A 19,689-nucleotide genomic window follows, 5' to 3' on the forward strand; every position below is an offset into this window, starting at 1 on the left:
CCAGTTTTCTAAAGTGCTTGTACCATCTGGTCCTTCCAGGATCTACCCAAGTCTAGTCTCTGATTCATCTACCCTGGCTACTGCTTTCTAACCAACTTCTAGTTCCAGACACTGTCCGTGGTCCTAGCCCTGACCTTGGTCCTGTTCTTGACTCCAGCCTTAATGCTAGTCCTGGACTTAAATTGGACTTTTCACTCATTCCTATGGTGAATACATATTTATTGAGCACCTGTTATTGCTAGGTGCAAGGATAAAGCAGCCAAGGTGAGGGGAACAGGTGCCATGCCTGCCCCATAGACCTTATGGTCTAATGGGCAGATTGAGAATAGGCATGAAAGTAATTTTAAAAATCCCATCAGATACCTATTTGTATGTAATCACAAATTCTTATAAATGCAACAAGTGGGAATTATATAGTACTGTGATATCACATGATAGGGAGACCTGACTTGTTCAAAAAGGCTTTCCTGAGGAAATGATGTGGGGCTGAAACTTGAAGGATCAGGAAGCCAAGAGAGAAGGAAAGAGGAGTCCATGTAGAGGGAACAGTGTATACCATACTATACATTTTAGACATAAGATGTTTTTAAATGGGACATGTGATCAACTATATTTGATTTGAAAGAGGCCAAATAAGATAAAGACAAATGTCCCTTAGACTTTGTGATACCAAGATCATTGGGCTACCTCGGGAGAGTTGTTTGGTTGGTTAAAGGGATTGAAGAAGCCAGAGTGGATTGAGGCATGCATGGGATATGGGAAAATGGAGACAAGTGCAGATAAATATTTTAACAACTCTGACCATGAACTAGGTGCAGAAAATGTGTGGTGGTGGCTGGCGGGGTGTAATATCAGGAATAATTTTTAAATTTTTATTTTAGTGTTTAATCTTCAGACAGTGAAATGCACAAATGTTAAATGAACAACTCAATTATTATAATCTCTTTTTCTTTTCCTTCCTTCCTTCCTTCCTTCCAATCTTTTTTTGTGTCACTGGGGATTGAACTCAGGGTCCTCTGTCACCGAGTTACACCCCAGCTCTTTAATTTTTTTTTTTTTTAATTTTGAGGCAGGGTCTCCCTCAGTTGTGAAGGTTGTTCTTGAATTTGATATCCTCCTGCCTCAACCTCCTAAGTCTCTGGGATAACAGAGATGCACTACTCTCTTGGTGGCTATGTGCTTTAGTAGGTACTACCAGTTTTCCCAAGTGCTCACACTAATCTATACTCTGCTTGCAACACATGAGAATTTCAGTTGCTTCGTATTCTTGCCAATATCAAACAATAGTCTCTTTAAGTTTAGCCATTCTGGTGGCTATTTAGTGGTATCTCATTGTGGTTTGAATTTGTATTTTTCTTGGTATCTAGTGATGTACACCTTTTCATGTTTATTGGCCTTTTGGATACATTATTTTCTGGAGTACCTATTTAAGTCTTTTGCCATTTAAAAAAATTGGTCTTCCTGTTCTTTGTTGGTCTTGTGTGTGTGTGTGTGTTTGATGATGTGATTCTTTATTATTTTAAGTGTGTGTGTGTGTATGTGTGTGTGTGTGGTGTGTGTGTGTGTGTGTGAGAGAGAGAGAGAGAGAGAGAGAGAGAGAGAGAGAGAGATCAATTTTATCCCACTCTGTGGCTTGCCTTCTTTTATGGTTAGGTTTTGTGTGTGTCCCATTTAAGAAATCTTAGCTTACTCCAAAGTCATAAAGGGTTTTCCCCTATTTTTTCTTCTAGAAGGTATTGTTTCATATTTAAGTCCACAATCCATCTCACTTTAGCCTCTAAATATGGATATAAAGTGGAGATTGATTTTTTCTGTGTGAATCTTCAATTGTCTCAGCACCATTCATTAAAAAGACCATCATTTATTCATTAAAAAGACCATTATTTCTTTCCTTCCTTCCTTCCTTTCTTTCCAGGACTAGAAATCAAACCCACAGCCTCATACATACTAGGCAAGTGTTCCACCACTGAACTACACCCCCAATCCCCTTTTTCCTTTTAATTGCAGGGGTATTTTTGTCATTAATCAGGTGACCATGTGTGCTTGGGCCTTTTTCTGGCTCCTTTTCTGGTCCATGTGTCTATCCTTGCATCTTTATAATAAGTCTTGGCATTTGATAATCTAAGTCCTGAGGAAGAGGCTTATTTTAAATGGGAGATATATGAGTTCATTTAAAAAATAACAAAAACAACAACAACTGATGGAAAAGATCTAATTGAGAATGAAAGGGGAAAATAACCTATACCTTAAGGATTCTGAGAAGACAATAGGAGCTGGGATCCCAGTGCTGAAGGATCAGCCCTAGATACTAATCTGCTAATTTCATTCAGCGTGTTGAGTGGCACATTTACCCAATACATGAATTTGCTAGGCACAGAGATACAGCAGTGCCAGGACAGTCGATATCCCTGTTCCAAAAGGGCTCCCATTACAGTTGTGGGAAAAAGACAAAAGAACAAGTAAGAGAACAAGGCAGCAGAAAATGCCATGAGGAACATAAACAGACCACTGTGATAAAGAGTCATGGAAGACTGCTCTGACCCAGCATAAGGAAGGACTCTCAAGGTCAACGACACATAAATTAAGATTTAAACTAGAAGTGGCCAGCCTTTAAGTGAAAGCTGGGGATATAGCTCAGTGGCAAAAATAAAACCAAAACAAAACTGAGTGAAGAGCATCCTAGACAGAGGGAAGTTACAGTCCAAAGCCCTTAGGCTATATTATAAGCTTGTAGCATTTGTGGGACAAATAAAAGACCACTGTATGTGTGGAGGGAGAACAGTTTTTTAAAGGGGAGCAAGGTAACCAAATGACATCACAAAGAGTGGTAGAGACCAGATATGCCCAGGAGAGTGTCCTTTAGGGTTGGGCTTAATGTGAATTTTCACAAATGTGTGAGTTTGGTAGATTAGTTATGAGTGGTGGGACTGTTGGTGTGTTGGGGAAGAAGAGGGATGTATTTCGTCTCCTTCCTTTTGAAGCTGCTCTCATACTTGCCCTCTCTCCCTGCAGCCTCCTGAATGATGCCAGCCCAATGTCCCTTAACCTCCATTCTGACCTTCCTGGTACTGCTGGGCACAGCCAGTGCAGGCCCCTTCTCTCCACGATCCAATGTCACACTCCCAGCCCCACGGCCCCCTCCCCAACCAGGGGGAGGGAGCCCCTCTTCTCAACTTTACGAGCATACTGTGGAAGGAGGGGAAAAGCAAGTGGTGTTTACCCACCGCATTAATCTGCCCCCTTCTGCGGGCTGTGGCTGTCCCCCGGGCACTGAGCCCCCTGTCCCTGCCTCAGAGGTACAGGCTCTGAGAATACGGCTGGAGATCCTGGAAGAGTTGGTGAAGGGGCTCAAGGAACAGTGCACTGGGGGATGTTGTCCTGCTGCTGCCCAGGCCGGCACAGGTGAGCAGGTCATTACAGGAGGGGGCACAGAAGAGGAAGGTGGAGAAGAGGGTTAGGGTGGGGTGGCATCACTAGTCCATAAAGAATCTTGGGATGAATTAGAAAAAGGCACCCCTTCCTTGCTGTCAGGAGGGGTGCGTGTAGCCCAGGGCACACTTGGAGAATGCAGCTGGGCTAGATGTCAACCCAAGCATTTGCCTAAGGTCATTAAACAACTGGAAACTAAGTTGGCCTTATGAAATGAGGCTGGCCCTTCTGGAGGGGCCTACCCACAGGAGCACTATGTGGGCTCAGTCTCTCTTCCGCAGAGACTGAGGCCTGTCTCTCCTTCCCACTTTAGGCCAGACAGATGTGCGTAGCCTTTGCAGCCTCCATGGTGTGTTTGACCTGAGTCGCTGTGCCTGTTCCTGCGAGCCAGGCTGGGGTGGACCCACCTGCTCCGACCCCACAGAGTCTGGAATGTCTCCCTCTTCCCCTCCTGCAGCCTCGGGGTCTTGTCCCGACGACTGCAACGATCAGGGTCGTTGTGTCCGAGGTCGATGCGTGTGCTTCCCTGGCTACACCGGCCCAAGTTGTGGTTGGCCTTCTTGCCCAGGGGATTGCCAAGGCCGAGGGCGCTGCGTTCAGGGTGTATGCGTCTGCAGGGCAGGCTTCTCAGGCCCCGACTGTGGCCAGCGCTCCTGCCCTCGGAGCTGCAGCCAGAGAGGACGCTGCGAGGACGGACGCTGTGTGTGCGACCCAGGTTACACTGGTGAAGACTGTAGCGTGAGAAGCTGCCCTCGTGGTTGCAACCAGAGAGGACGTTGTGAGAACGGGCGCTGTGTTTGCAATCCCGGCTACTCTGGTGAGGACTGTGGGGTTAGGAGCTGCCCTCGGGGCTGCAGCCAGAGGGGGCGTTGTGAGGACGGACGCTGCGTCTGTGACCCTGGCTACACTGGAGAAGACTGCGGGGTGCGGAGCTGCCCCTGGGACTGTGGCGAGGGAGGGCGCTGTGTGGACGGCCGCTGCGTATGCTGGCCGGGGTACGCAGGTGAGGACTGTAGCACGCGGACTTGTCCTCGCGACTGCCGGGGGCGCGGGCGCTGTGAGGACGGCGAATGCATCTGCGACCCAGGCTACAGCGGGGACGATTGCGGCGTGCGTAGCTGCCCTGGCGACTGCAACCAAAGGGGCCGCTGCGAGGACGGCCGCTGCGTGTGCTGGCCGGGGTATACTGGGCCTGATTGTAGCTCCCGCGCCTGTCCCCGCGACTGTAGAGGCCGTGGGCGCTGCGAGAACGGTGTGTGTGTGTGCAACACAGGTTACAGCGGTGAGGATTGCGGTGTGCGCAGCTGTCCTGGGGACTGTCGTGGCCGGGGCCGCTGCGAGAGTGGCCGTTGCGTGTGTTGGCCCGGGTACACAGGCCGAGACTGTGGCACACGTGCCTGTCCTGGCGACTGTCGCGGGCGTGGGCGCTGCGTGGACGGCCGCTGTGTGTGCAACCCAGGTTTTACTGGCGAGGACTGCGGAAGCCGTCGGTGTCCTGGAGACTGCCGCGGACATGGCCGCTGCGAGGATGGCGTGTGCGTGTGCGATGCGGGTTACTTGGGCGAGGACTGCAATACGCGCAGCTGCCCCGGGGGCTGTCGAGGCCGCGGCCAGTGCCTGGACGGGCGCTGCGTGTGTGACGAAGGCTACTCCGGCGAGGACTGCGGGGTAAGGCGGTGCCCACGAGACTGCAGCCAGCATGGCGTGTGCCAGGACGGTGTGTGCACCTGCTGGGAGGGTTACGCAGGCGAGGACTGCAGCATCCGCACCTGCCCCTCCAATTGCCACGGACGCGGTCGCTGTGAAGACGGACGCTGCGTGTGCGACCCAGGCTACACCGGCCCGGTGTGTGCCACTCGCACCTGCCCGGCCGACTGTCGGGGTCGTGGGCGCTGTGTTCAGGGAGTGTGCATATGCCACACAGGCTATGGTGGCGAGGATTGTGGGCAGGAAGAACCACCCGCCAGCGCCTGCCCAGGAGGCTGCGGGCCCAGGGAACTGTGCCGCGCCGGTCAATGTGTGTGCGTTGAGGGCTTCCGAGGCCCTGACTGCGCTATCCAAACATGCCCTGGGGACTGTCGTGGCCGCGGAGAGTGTCGCCAGGGTAGCTGCTTCTGCCAAGATGGCTATGCTGGGGAGGACTGTGGGGAAGGTAAGTGTGCAGTCTTCTCCAATATGTTTGGGCAAGGACTGGGATTCTGGGAACAAGAGCCATCTCAGAAACCTTAGCCTGAAGCCTAGGGGGGGCAGGACCTGGAGGGAGATGGTATATGGGTTTGAGGGGTGGGAGTCAGAGAAACCAGAGTACAGCAGGGAAGCAGAACTATGGGGGGCATATCAGCAGGTAGGACTGGGCTTCAGATCTGAGGAGCAGGTTGGGGTCCCCTTTGGCTGCTTGTAGAGAGATTCTGTGTTCCTGGAGATGGGAAGATGAGGGAGACCCAGGCCCTGCTCTAGCCTCTACCAGCTTTTCTCCACCTGCAGAGAGCAGGGGGAGCTCAGATGGGCCTCTTGGTGTGACCCTGACTAAGAGGGGTTGTGATGGTAGAGGTGGGGGTGGCTGCCTTGGGCTAACGAGCTTTTCCACCCTCTTCTCCTGGGCAGAGGTGCCAGCCATTGAAAACATGAGGATGCACCTCCTGGAGGAGACGACAGTTCGGACAGAATGGACTCGGGCTCCTGGCTCTGTGGATGCCTATGAAATTCAGTTCATCCCCACGGTGAGAGGGGGGCCAAGCTCCAGGAGTGAGCTGATTGAGTGGCACTGGCAGTATGTATGGCAATGGAGGGAGGGGTCCTCGTCTCATGTAGAAAGTACCATGTAATCAGGGGTTAAATCCAGATGGCTGGGTTCCTGAAGCTGCTGTAAAGTCCTTCTTATCCTGCCCTATATCAGTCATGGCGACCTCTGCAACATCTCCAGCAAGCTTTGGTATAGTGCAGCTGGAACACTTCTAGTGATAGTGAGCTCAGTACTTCCTGAGGCTACAGTCCACTGTTGTCCATCATGGCTAGTCAGTTCATTTTGTTGGTGAATCTAAATCTGCCCAAATTCCACTGCCCATCCATTGGCCAGTTGAGCATTCACCAGCTGCTGTAATATTTTTTGCTTTCTCTGTGTCCTATGCCACAGGCCTTCAGATATTTGGCAACATCAGCCATCATATCATATTTTATTCTTCCCAGCAAAACCCTTCAGTTTCTTCACCCCATCCCCCTAAGGTTTTGTTCTCAGAATTCATTACCTTCCTATGCCTCCCACTTTTTGTGTGTGTTCCCCAAAAAGGGCATCAGAGAGGAACCCATTGGCTAACTCTGGATACGCTGGTACTTTTCTCAGAGTTGGCATATATTAACTTGTAGTCACAATACTGTCAGCAGTTTTGATCATAATTCTTTTAAGAGTCTTTTAATTGTAAAAGTCATATTGGCCAAATGCATTAAATGTATAAAATACAGATAAGCAAGGAAAAAATAAAAAAGGAAGAAGTGAGGAGGGAGGGAAGGAAGGAAGGAAGGAAGGAAGGAAAGAAGACAACATTCAACTGCATACACTTTTTAGTCTAAATATAGGTCTTTGCCTTTGACTCTGTTCAATGTTATCTTTTTTAGTTTAGGCCAAGCTGTCTAGGCTGTTGTAATAATTTTGAGTCTGTGAACTTGTTCTTTCACCTCCATGACGCCAGCACATTGCAAAGCATTCTTTCTCTGCCTCCCTCCAACTTGCTCTTAAAACATTTGGGGAGCACAACAGGGACAAAGCCTGTGGCCTCATATAAGGGCCCTCCCTTTCTGTGAATTGAGCTTTTAGGATTTGGCTGTTTCCCAGCTCTAAATCATCTGACATTTCTAGCATCCAACTCATGTTTTCCTGCATCATCCCCAAATGCCACAAGGGATGTGCCATGTCACCCTCTATCAGCTTAAACAGGACTCTGGAAAAATAAGTAACTCTCCAGGCCTAAAGCCTGGGAAGGCACTAGGACAGAAGGGATAGCTCAGAGATATTAGCTGTCATCCTTGCCCCACTTCGCCTGGTCTCATTATGTCCCCACCATGTCCTATTTCTTCTCACTCTCAGGACAAAGAAGAGGCAGAAATCCCTACTTTGTGGTACAACCAAGGTAGCTTGGGTTTTCTCTTCTGTTTAAAAAAATTTGTGATAAAAATAATTTAATCACAAGACAAGAACTTGGCAGCTAGAGAAAAGAAAAACAAATAATTCTTGGCTGCTTCACACTAAAACAAGCACTGCTAACATTTTAAAGTGTTTCTCCCACTCTCTTCATCTATGTGTATATTATTTACATAGCTCTAATCCAAAGAGGGTGGGACTTTTAGAAGGAATTTTCCTAAGAAACTTCAGAGAAAGAAGAATTAAAATAAACATACGAGATAAGAGAAGCTTTCAGAGAGCGTTGTCTCCTGCTCTGAATAAATACAGATTCTCTTTGGGTGTTGTCAGGGAGTGCAGCTTGCCAGCCAAAGCCCTAACTTTTCCCCTTACTCTGAGACAGGATGCTGGACTTGCCTGCTCCAGGCTTGGTCCTGATCTCAGTTCATCCACTGTGCTCTGCATATGGAACTTTGTCATATTATGGATCCCTTGTGAGCCTGGGTGTGAAAGAAGTTCCTGTTAATTGGTCCCTAAACACCCCTCTTGGATTCCACACCAGCCTGTGCTCCCAGTCCTCACTCTGTGTAGCTGACCTCTGCTCTTGAGTCTTCTGTTTTGGCCACTACTCTCTGTCCATTTCTGTTGGCATGGGATATGTTCAGTAGCTCACTGTCCTCTGACCTCTGCCATTTTTCTTGAAGTCTGTCTCTACCTCATCCCCTCCCTCTTTCTGGAAGTACTTCTCTCTCAAAACCCAAACTCTGCTATTCCTGGCCACAGGGCACACCTAGTTATTGGGATTATTTTCAGAACATGGAAGAGGAAGGTCCCTCCTCTCCTTGCATTTGTGGCATTGTTATTCTGACTCAGTGGGCCTCAAAGTTGTGTTCAGTGCTCCCTGTACTTCAACATCAGCATCACCTGGGAGCTGGACATGGTATATCAGACTCTACCCAGATCTCCTGCACCAAAAGGTCTGCAGATGGAGCTCAGTAACCTAGGTTGTAACAAGTCCCCCAGGTAATTCTGATGGCCTCAAGCTTGGGGATCACTCCTCACGAAATGTTGCTATTTTCCAAAATGTTGGCTCTTATATAAGTGTGAGAGAAAGCGTGGCTTCCTGAGGGAGGCAATCCCTGCATCAGAAAGAGGTTCAGGTATTCCTGGTTTGGGTGTATTTTACAGTCTGGAAACAGGCTTGGCCAAGTGTTGGCTGGAACACAAGACTGCACACACAAGAGTTTTTGTTTGGGTATTGTCTGATTAGGGATAAGAGAGTGAGGTAAGCTCCAGGGACCAATCAAGATGGAGTCCTCCATCTGGGGCCACAAGTTGATATTGAGAATAAAGTTAAAAATTCACCAAGAATTATTGATGAGGGAACCAAGTTTTACCAAGGGGCAGAGTCAGCCGCCAGAATCTGGCTAGAGAGCCTGCCTCCAACCAACAAGATGGTGCTGGGACACACAGGTTAGACTGACAGTGGAACTTGCAGGAGACTGTTCCCAAATGAATCTCAGGAGGAACCAAATAGTATCTACAGAATACATACAGATTGTTCCACAGAGTGAAGGAAAACTCTGGGAATGGGCTTGCCTTAATGAAAGAACCAGACTTAATCAGGGAGCACCCAAGTGTGTATGTGTGTGTGTGATAGGTGGGGGAGGGAGGGAAAGGGAGAGGGAAAGAAAGAAAGAATAAAAGAGACAGAGACAAGAGAGAGTAGGGGTGGGAGTAAAGGGAAAGTGGGTTCTGGGAACGGGGAGGACATCACAGGTATTGAGTGAGGGCCAACCCAAAGTTTCCTAGCCTGGGGTATCCTAGAGTAGGCTGAGTAGGAGAGAGACAGGGATCTTGTGTGTCCAGGAAAGCTTTTCAATCCAGAAAACTCTGACAAAGCTTTATTTCATCGTCAACCCAGAAATCCCTACGTGGCCTTCTCATCTGGTTTTATACTTTGGTATTTACTATGTTGATTTCCCCACAAGTCTCTTGGTTTAGGAGAGTACCTTTAGAAATTTCCAATCCTACTTGGCTGAATGGAGGCATCCCCATCACAGCCAACATAGCTAAGCAGAACAGAGTGTCCTCAGCGGCTGTCCTAGCTGGATAACCCAGTGAAATGCAGGGCTGTTAGAATGCTCACAGATGTCCAGCTCCTCCTGCCTCCCCAGAGACTGGCACTCTGAAGACCCTGCCTAGAGCAGCAGCCCAAATTTCCTGTGGGCCACCACATACGATCACACCACCTTAAATGTGCACTCAGAGGAGGGTTGTTTTCTCAAACTCATTTACTATACAAAGAGATTCGTATGGAGATTTATGTGTAGCTACTAGAATATGAGCTACCCAAGGATAGAAACTGTATTTTTGTGTCTCCATAACCAAGCATGATTTCAGGTTCGAAATCAGCAATGAAGAAACACTTGTGAGCCAGTTATGGTACCCACACCTGTAATCCCAGATGCTTGGGAGGCTGAGGCAGGAGGGTCACAAATTCAAAGCCAGCTCCAGCAACTTAGTGAGGTCCTAAGCAATTTAGTAAGATCCTGTCTCAAACTTAAAAATAAAAAATGGGTTGGGGATGTGGTTCAGTGGTTATGTGCTCCTGTTACCAAAAAAGAAAGAAAAACATTTATGGAACTTTGGGCAAATAGGCCTTGTTGTAAGGGGGTCTAGAAGCCTGCTGAAAAGTCCCTAAAAAGAAGTATCATGATGCAGATCACAACCAAAAAATTACAAAGTCAGGGTAGGCATCTGCTGCGAAGTTCAGACTGAACAGACACTTTAAGGAGGAAGTTAGACTCAAAGGAGGGAATCCTGGATCTACTTCATCTGTTCTGAAAGGAACAAGCGTAGGAGAAGCCTCCTCCTACCCAGGTAGTTGGGGTTGCCTGGGGAAAGCCAGCAGGAGTATCAGGTGAGATTCTGGTAGATGAACAAGGAGAGCCCATGAAAGGGGAACCTGGGGTCATACTGCCTGGGCTTAAGTCTTTGCCACTATCTTGATGTGGGTGATAAGATACTGATCCTTCTCAGTTTCCTCATCTGTAAAATGGGACTGAGCACCTAGCTCATAGAGCTGTTGCAAGAATTGAGTGAGTTTGGCCAGCATGGTGGCACATGCCTATAATCTCAGCAATTTGGGAGGCCAAGGCAGGAGGATTGCAAGTTTGAGATCAACCTCAGCAACTTAGTAAGACCCTGAGTAACTTAGTGAGACCCTGTCTCAAAATTGAAAAAAATAAAAAAAGGGCTAGAGATGTGGTTCAGTGGTAAAATGCCTCTGGGTTCAGTACCAAAACAACAACAGCAAAAATGAATTAAGTGAGAGGCTGGGGTTGTAGTTCAGTGATAGAGTGCTTGCCTAGCACGTGTGAGGCACTAGGTTCGATCCTCAGCACCACATAAAAATAAATAAATAAAAAGTTATTAAAAAAAGAATTGAGTTTGTATTTGTAAATTGCCTAGAATAGCAGCTAGCCTGGAGTAAGGCTCTGGGCATGTTTGCTGTTACCTCCCAGCTCCCAGCTTGTAAAGGGCCAAGTTCCACACAGTCCCATTCTGACACTGTTCAGAATTGGAAAAAAGAAGAGATAATAAGGGGATTGAGCAGTAGGGGCAAGAGTGCCAGCCCCTGATCCACCTGGTACTCTCTCTCACAGACAGAGGGGGCGAGCCCCCCATTCACCGCTCGGGTGCCCAGTTCTGCCTCAGCCTATGACCAGAGAGGACTGGCCCCTGGTCAGGAGTACCAGGTCACTGTCCGTGCCCTTCGAGGGACCAGCTGGGGTCCTCCTGCTTCTAAGACCATCACCACCAGTGAGAGCTGGAACTGTGGGGACAGGATCCTGGGTGGAAGTCTGGGTTTGAGAGGGACAGCTGTGGGCCTGCCCTGTGGGAGGCAGAGGGAAGGGGTGGAAGGAAAGCTAATGACTGAAGAATCAGACTCCCACCTGAGTCTCCCTCTCTCCAACTCAACTAGTGATCGACGGTCCCCAGGACCTCCGCGTGGTGGCTGTGACACCGACCACACTGGAGCTCAGCTGGCTACGTCCCCAGGCTGAGGTGGACCGATTTGTGGTATCCTATGTCAGTGCTGGCAACCAGAGGGTACGGCTGGAAGTTCCACCCGAAGCAGATGGGACACTGCTTACCGACCTGATGCCAGGAGTGGAATATGTGGTGACTGTCACTGCAGAGCGGGGTCGGGCAGTCAGCTACCCAGCTTCTGTCAGGGCCAACACAGGTATGGCCAGCCAGGGGTTAGGGAAGGGTCCTAATTTCCAAGATGAGGAGCCCAAGTCTAAGGCTCACAGTTTCCTCTGAATACATTTGGCAGGGTGTGTGGAGCCTTGCTCTTTTCTGAGGTCACTGAGGACACAAGTGCTTGGAGTCCTATAGGAAGGCTGCAGGTTAGACTATGGAAGGAACTACACTATGGAAAGTAGATGTTCTCTGATCCACACAGATAAAAGAGGTTCTTATCCTAACTTAGGTACAGAGGCAGTGGTGCTGAAAGTCAGATATTGTGGGAATTGGAATTAGGCAGATTATAAATCAGCAGTCCTATTGACTTCAGGATTCTGATCACCAGGAGTTGGGTCTCTCGGTCCACTAACCCTCAAAGTTTCTTAACAGATGCCTGGATCTTTCTTTTCTTTTCCTGTGACAGGGGAACGCTCACTTCGCAGTAGCTCTCATTCTCTTCTCACTCCCCTTTCTCTCCATCAGATACAGGGCCCCGCCTGCTGGCTTCTCTTTTCTTTCTAGGGCACCAACAGTGGTGGGCTTGGAGGGTGAGGGGAACTGACTCATGGCTCTGGTTCTCTTTCCAGGTGGGGTTGGGGCTCAGGGAAGAGGCCTCTGGCTCTGATGGGGAGGGGTGTGGGAGGAGCCGCGGTGGAGTGGAGTGCAGGGTGCGGGAGCTGCCACTGACCTGCTCTCCCCTCCCCCTTTTTCGTCCCCGGCAGCACCAGGCCACTACAGTTACCCGGAGGTGCGCCCCCCAGCCCCGCCCCCCAAGCCCCGTCCCCGTCCCGCCCCAGCCTCGCGGCCTCTTCGGCCCGCCCCGCCCTCGCAGCCAGCAGAGGAGGGGGAGGAGGAGTCCCGCCCCGGGCCCAGCCTGCCTCAGCCTCCGCGGCGGGCGTGGGGCAACCTGACCGCCGAACTGGGCCGCTTCCGCGGCACAGTGCAGGACCTGGAGCGCCACCTGCGGGCTCACGGCTACCCCCTGCGCGCCAACCAGACCTATACGTCGGTGGCACGCCACATCCATGAATACCTGCAGCGGCGTCGGGCGGCCGCCGCCCCCGCCGGCTCCCCTGCCCCGAGACCCCGTCGCCCCCGCCCCACCGCCAGCCCCGCTCCCGGCACCTGGAAGCGGGACTCCAACCAGGGCATCTACGGCCTCTCGCCCGAAGGCGTCGACCGGTTGGCCGCGCCCCGCCACCCCAAGCCCGAGGTACTGGGCAGTTCCGCTGATGGCGCGCTCCTCGTGTCTCTCGATGGGCTCCGTGGCCAGTTCGAGCGCGTGGTGCTGCGCTGGCGGCCCCAGCTGCCGGCAGAGGGCCCCGGCGGGGAGCTGACGGTGCCGGGCACCACGCGCACTGTCAGCCTACCGGACCTCAGGCCCGGCACCACCTACCACGTGGAAGTCCACGGGGTGCGGGCGGGGCAGACCTCCAAGTCCTACGCCTTCATCACAACCACAGGTAGCGTGGACTGGGGCCGCGGGACCACCCATCTCCTGTCCCAGTGTCACCTGCCTTGGAGCCTGCAGCCTCACTTCTCTGACTGCCGCCCCCCCCCCAACACACACCCTTCTACCTTCTGACCCTCCCTCGCCCTGGCACCAGGGGACCCCCCTGCCCTACCCCTGCAAAGCATACCCTCCAGTGTCCCTGGAAGCTACCCTCACCCCGGGGCTCTTTTATCATCCTGTGGGTACCCAAAACCAAGGAAACCTGACCTTTGGGGTTCCCTGGTTTTCACTTGGGTTCCCACCCGGGGCCAGGATTGCTGTTCTAGGTAATGAAAGGGGCATCTGGGATGATGGCCCATAGAGCCCACCCTACTCAGTGGGGTGGAGTTGAAACCAGTGATTCTCACTCTGATTTACTGTGGAGAGGGTGACTGAAGACTGTGGCCGGTGGTTATTTCCCACAATTTGGCCTGGACTATGAAGGGACACTTGGAGGACTGCTTGGGGGTGGCCTTAAAGCCATCAGGCAGCATGTGTATTGTGGGGGTGAAACCACTGCTTCTTAAGCTGTGTTTTCAGTCTTCCTGGCTCACTTCATGCTTGTCTCTCCCACAGGAACCATGTCTGGGCTGAGGGAGAGGGTGCTCTGTGGCTGCAGTGGGTGTGTGTGGGGGCGTGGAACTCTTCTTCCCCCATAGGGCTCAGATGCCACTTGACCTGGACGTCCACCCCCATGCTCTCTTCTTCTGCCCACTCTCTTCTTGCATCCTTCCTCCCTAACACCACAGTCCCCTCCTTTCTTTCAGGCTTCTCACTGCCGCACTAATGGAAGCCGGACCTCCACCCAGTGGGGAGAGGGAAGTGGGTGGGGAGGAATATGGAGGTCATGGAAGCCTTATGGGGAGTGGGATGGCAGGCTTTATCTATCTACTACCTGCCCTAAGCACAAGTCTGTCTACTCAGGAAGATGGTAGATGGGGATGCTTGAAGGACAGAAAACCCTTTGGGAGGATGTGGGGGGACCAGGAGTATAAAAGGGGAGGCTCCCCAGAAATATAAAAGGTTGGGAATTCCTTTCTGGCTCTCATGCTCCACTCTCCTGTTTTTCTTGCCCTGCTCTGCCCCTTCCCAGGGTCCTCACCCTCGGGCCTCTTGGGGGCTACTGATGAGCCTCCTCCCTCAGGCCCCTCGACGACCCAAGGGGCCGAGGCCCCTCTCCTGCAGCAGCGCCCCCAGGAGCTGGGAGAGTTGAGGGTGCTGGGCAGAGACAAGACAGGGCGCCTCCGTGTGACCTGGACTGCCCAGCCCGACACCTTTGCCCACTTCCAGCTGCGCCTGCAGGTGCCCGAGGGCCCCGGGGCACATGAAGAACTGCTGCCAGGGGACGTCCGCCAGGCTCTGATGCCCCCACCCCCTCCTGGAGCCCCCTACAAGCTGTTACTTCATGGGATCCCCCCTGGGGGCAGGCCCTCTGTTCCCATCACCTACCAAGGCGTTATGGGTACATCTTGGACTCTGCTCAGACCAATGTGCTGAGATTGGGGGAGGAACTGTGACAGTCAGGACTTCAGAGATGGAATGGGGATTCAGGAGCCAGTGAAGGGAAGAGCTGATTGATGTTTGGGGCTGGGTAGTAGGAGAAAAAAGGATTGGTGGGTTCAGAGGGAAGACAGATGGAGGGGATCTTAGAACAATGATGAGGGTGGTGGAGTGAGAGGGAAGAAGTCAGAGGGTGAGACAGGAATTCAAGGAAAAGACTATGCTCCTGGCCACCACCTACAGCTTTCTTTGCCCTGTGTTGCCCCCTACTTTCTGGTTGTTCATTGCCCAAAGTGAACTTGGAGAGACCTCTGGCCCTCAGCCCATGATACCTCCTCCCTGGGAGTCTGGCTTGCTGTGGACAGCACCCTGTGGTTCCATCAGTCAGTTTCTGCTGGTGTTGGAGGCTCCTTGAGGGCAGGGGCTCCACAGTCATCAGGACTTCAGAAATGGGTGATGTTTTCAGGACCAGTGAAAGATAGGGCTGGGGTGCCTGACTCTCACATCCCCTTTGGTCCTCTCTATGGGAACACTGTGGTTGACTCTCACTTCAATTCTAAGTCAAGCTGACCACTGGGAAAGGAATGGCAGGGGAGAGAGCAGCTCAGATGGGCTGGGGAGCCTTCACACTATTCTGGAGTGTGAAGTGGGGTGGCTCAAAACTTTTGGGCAGAACCAAAGGGGAACTGAAACTCCCATCAAAATCCTGGTGTTCAGAGGAGCTAAGACTTTGCGAGGGGTGGGGAAGTTGTCACAAGGGAGGGAATAGAAATGGAGGGGGGAAATATCCCCTTCCCAAGAGGGCTGGTCATAGAGGGCTGAGGTATAGGTAGATGGAGGTTTCTAAGGGACACAGTGTTAGGATGGAGTAAAGCAGGCAGAGGAGAGGGAGGGAGATGGGGGATAAGGGAATGGTTTGAGTTGACCATGCTCTGCTTTTGCCCCCACCCCAACCCCAGACAGGGATGGAGAGACGCCTAGGAAGTCCTTAGGCCCACCACGCCTGGGTGAGCTGACAGTGACAGATGTGACCTCTGACTCCCTGCTCCTGCACTGGACCGTCCCTGAGGGGGAGTTTGACTCCTTTGTGATCCAGTACAAAGACAGAGATGGGCCCCAGGTGATGCCAGTGGAGGGACCCCAGCGCTCAGCCCCCATCACATCCCTGGAACCTGGCCGAAAGTACAAATTTGTCCTGTATGGGCTGGTCAACAAGAAGAGGCATGGTCCCTTGGTGACTGAAGCCAAGATCTGTGAGTAAGAGAAGTCACACCCCATCCCTGCTCACTGTACCATCGTGAAATGCTCTGGGAAGCTGCCTTGGGGTTGGAGCTTCATACAGACAGCAAGGCCTGAACTGCATCCCAAAGGGAAAGCAGTATGGGGCAGAGGGAGGGACTGGTCTCTAGGAAAATCAATGTCACTGCTTCCTCTGACTGAAGAGCAAGGCATGTGGGGAGTTCAAGGACCTGGTCTACTGCTCTTTTGCTGTGCTGAGGGGTATGGACCTCATTTAAGGACCCCAGTGGACCTTTGGGCAAAGTGAGAGAGTGACATGATTAGGTGTTTTTCTCACAAATAGCACTGTGACTGTTGTAGAGGCTGACTGGAGAGTGAGTCAGCTGGTGAGACACCACGGTGGCCTGGCTGGGATGGTGGCAGTGGGGTAGATGTAGAAAGTGAAGGAGATCAAAGAGACTCAGGCAAACCCTGGGTTCCTGGATCAGTCCTGTTCCCTGCAGCAGCTAGGGAACAGTGTAGGGCAGAATGCTTCCATAAACACCTTTTGAACATGTATTGAATCAGATGCCTTCAAGATGTTCTAGGTGAATGATCATACTTACTGCTTACAGCAGCCCTGTGAGGCATGCCCACTTCATGGATGAGGAGAATCAAGCACAGGGAGGGAGAGGTCACCCAAGCAGAAAGTGGCCAGTCCCCAACTGCACTGCTGCCCTGGTGGGCCTAGAGAGCAGAGAGAAGGCCTGGAGAGGGGACTGGGCATCCGTGTCTGTGGGCAGAAGCCAGAGGGAGGTCATCGTGGAGGAGAGATGAGCCAGTGGAACCCTGGGGACAGGAAACACTCAGAGCAGAGGAAGAGGATCTCACAGGGGAGCCTGAGGGATGACTGTCAGGGAGGGGCAGAACCAGGGAGGAGAGTGGTGTCCTGGATGCCAGGAAAGGGTGCGGTCAGTTCAGATTCTGGAAGAGTGATTCAGGGGCACTTAGTGTCCACAGGACTTAGCAATGGCGAGGTCACCACTGGCGCCATGAGTGCTGCCAGGCAGAGGGGTGGAGCTGGATTAGGAGAAGATGGAGGTGAGGACATGGCTTCAATTAGTGTGACTTTTGGAACTCCCACTGGGAGTAGAAAACAAAGAGGAAAGGTAGAGGCTGGAGGAAATGCAGGCAGAATGTGGAGGTGAGGGATGAGAGCATGTTTAAATTCTGAAGGCCACGTTGGTAAGGAGTCAGGGCTGGTGATGCAGAGTAGGGGCAGCAGGTGGGTTGAAGACCCAAAGAGGAGGGCCCAGAGCACAGCAGTGCGAGGCTCTGACACCCACAAGTTCCAAGGATCTGCCTTTTTCTCTTCAAGGAGAAACCAGTTGAAAGTTAGTCCTGGAAGCAATGGGGGTTGCAGTGGGGAGGTTTCCCTGGCTGTAGAGACATGGAGGGCCTGGCTGGGCTCCCTGCTTTCTGAACCCCTTAGTTGTGATAAAATCAGCACCACATCTACAGGGACTTTGTGCCATTTAGATGATGGCACCCTTTTAAGTGAACAAAGCCCCTCTGCAGGGCACTCAGCTTGGCAAGCAGAGTGCTGGCTGGATCTCAGTCTCCTTGTACTCCCTCAATCATACACCTTTGTGCAATGAATAGGCTGCGCGACCTCACACAGCATTCCCATGTGGGAGATAGGTTCCTCCTTCTTCTGTGACCCACCTTCTCTCTACCTCCTCTTCTTAGTGCCTCTGAGTGATCCCAGTCCAGGAACCCTACCCCGTCTGGGAAAGCTGTGGGTGACAGACCCTACCCCAGACTCACTGCACCTCTCCTGGACTGTCCCTGAGGGCCAGTTCGACTCCTTCATGGTCCAGTACAAGGACAGGGATGGACGGCCCCAGGTGGTACCTGTGGAAGGGCCTGAGCGTTCAGTCACCATCTCCCCCCTGGACTCTGATCACAAGTACAGATTCACTCTCTTTGGGATTGCCAATAAGAAGCGGTATGGCCCCCTTATGGCCGATGGCACTACTGGTGAGTATTGCCACCAAAGCCCCCACATGACCCCTCTTTCCCTCTGCACACTTGCCTTCAACTAGGAGCCAGCTGGGGCCTCCCAGCAAGATGGCTGACTCCATCATCCTGGCCCTGCTCCCAGGCTGAGGGGCAGCCAGCCTCTCCCACACTGCTGGGCCCCATCCATTCCATTCAGCTACTCCCCAAGGCCCTGAAGGTGTGTCATATTCTGGCTGTACTAGACTTCCCAGGAGTTTAGCCAGACACTAATAAAGTAGTGACACCTCCCCTTCAGGTACTATGTTTAAACCCCAAGCTCTGATCCCAGACTTCCAGTTCAACATCTGATTGAATTTTCTTGTTTACAGCCCCAGAGAGCAGAGACAAGCCTCCTCGCCCTGAGTCCCCTGAGCAGCCCCTTCTGGGGGAACTAACAGTGACTGGTGTGACCCCAGATTCCCTGCGCCTGTCTTGGACTGTGGCCCAGGGCCCCTTTGACTCCTTCATGGTCCAGTACAAGGATGTGCAGGGGCAGCCCCAGGCAGTGCCTGTCGGGGGAGATAAGAATGAAGTCACGGTCCCTGGCCTGGAGTCTAACCGGAAGTATAAGATGAACCTCTATGGGCTTCATGGCAGGCATCGTGTGGGGCCTGTGTCTGTAGTGGCCAAGACGGGTGAGTCAGTTGCACGAGCCTCCCTCCCTTGCTTATCCCCAAACTCTGAGTGGGACCTGGCCAGCACCACCTTCTCTTTCTCAGCTCCTCTTTTGACAAAGCCTCTACCATCTTCCCCCCAACCCTCTGCTCTTCTATCCTCCATATTCCAGAACTCCTCTTCCAGCCACCAGCTCCTAATCTCTTTCTCTGCCCTGTTTTCCCATCTCAGAGCAGGCCCCATTTTAACCCATTCCTAGCACCTTGACTCATCCCCCCACCGAAGACTGCCTTTGCCACAGATGTCCTTACCTGCAACCACTGTGTTCTCATCTCTCTTTTTACTGTGGGATCCTTCTGGGCCTCAGCCAGGCCCTAGTCACTTCTGAACTTGTATCACTAGCAAGTGCATTGGTGTTCTGTACAGAGGTGGCAGATCCAGGGGATAAGGAAATCATGTTTCCCCAGCCTCTTCCTGCATGGAGACTGTTCACCGCCCGCTTGCAGTGGAGCAAAGGGCTGACTTTCAGTCCTTCATTCCAGCCTGTTCCTCCATGTCCCCAGCTCCTCCCTATTGGATGCCATGACAATGGCCTCTTGGGCAGTTGCCACAGCCAACTGGTGGTGTGGCAAAGTGGTTCAGAGCACAGACTCTGGAACCAACTGGCTTTGAACACCAGCTTTGCAATTGCTTGACCAGAGGACTGTGTGTGAATTACTTAACCTCTCTGAGCCCCAGCTTTCCTTTCTGTCAAATGGAGGTAATAATGGTGACCACTACACAGAGTTGTTAGAAAAATACAGTGAACATGTGTTTAGCACCTGGAGTAGTGCCTGGCTCGTGGAGACTGCTGCTGCCCCTCACTGCTCCTGTACTTTCCAACAAACTCTTTTTTCTCCTCTCCACCCTGCCTTCTCCTCCTTGCCTGGGTTCTAATTCTTGCCTGCTTCCTGCTCAGTCTCCTATCCCTTACATAGCTCCCCTGAACCAAGGGGTCACAGAAGGG

At 51.9% G+C, this 19,689-nt stretch overlaps 1 protein-coding gene across 1 annotated transcript in view; it reads left to right on the forward strand.

The window, feature by feature from the left end:
• Tnxb (tenascin XB) overlaps nucleotides 1–19,689 on the forward strand; it is a 57,518-nt gene that overhangs the window by 4,473 nt on the left and 33,356 nt on the right. Inside the window, 10 exon segments of the mRNA XM_047557697.1 lie at nucleotides 3,013–3,402; nucleotides 3,743–5,581; nucleotides 6,034–6,149; nucleotides 11,212–11,368; nucleotides 11,532–11,795; nucleotides 12,520–13,260; nucleotides 14,383–14,751; nucleotides 15,749–16,042; nucleotides 17,757–18,047; nucleotides 18,398–18,703. Coding sequence (XP_047413653.1) covers nucleotides 3,021–3,402; nucleotides 3,743–5,581; nucleotides 6,034–6,149; nucleotides 11,212–11,368; nucleotides 11,532–11,795; nucleotides 12,520–13,260; nucleotides 14,383–14,751; nucleotides 15,749–16,042; nucleotides 17,757–18,047; nucleotides 18,398–18,703 — 4,759 coding nt within the window. The 5' untranslated portion in view covers nucleotides 3,013–3,020.

The sequence above is a fragment of the Sciurus carolinensis genome, chromosome 7 (genome assembly GCF_902686445.1).
Source record: "Sciurus carolinensis chromosome 7, mSciCar1.2, whole genome shotgun sequence".
Taxonomy (NCBI): domain Eukaryota; kingdom Metazoa; phylum Chordata; class Mammalia; order Rodentia; family Sciuridae; genus Sciurus; species Sciurus carolinensis.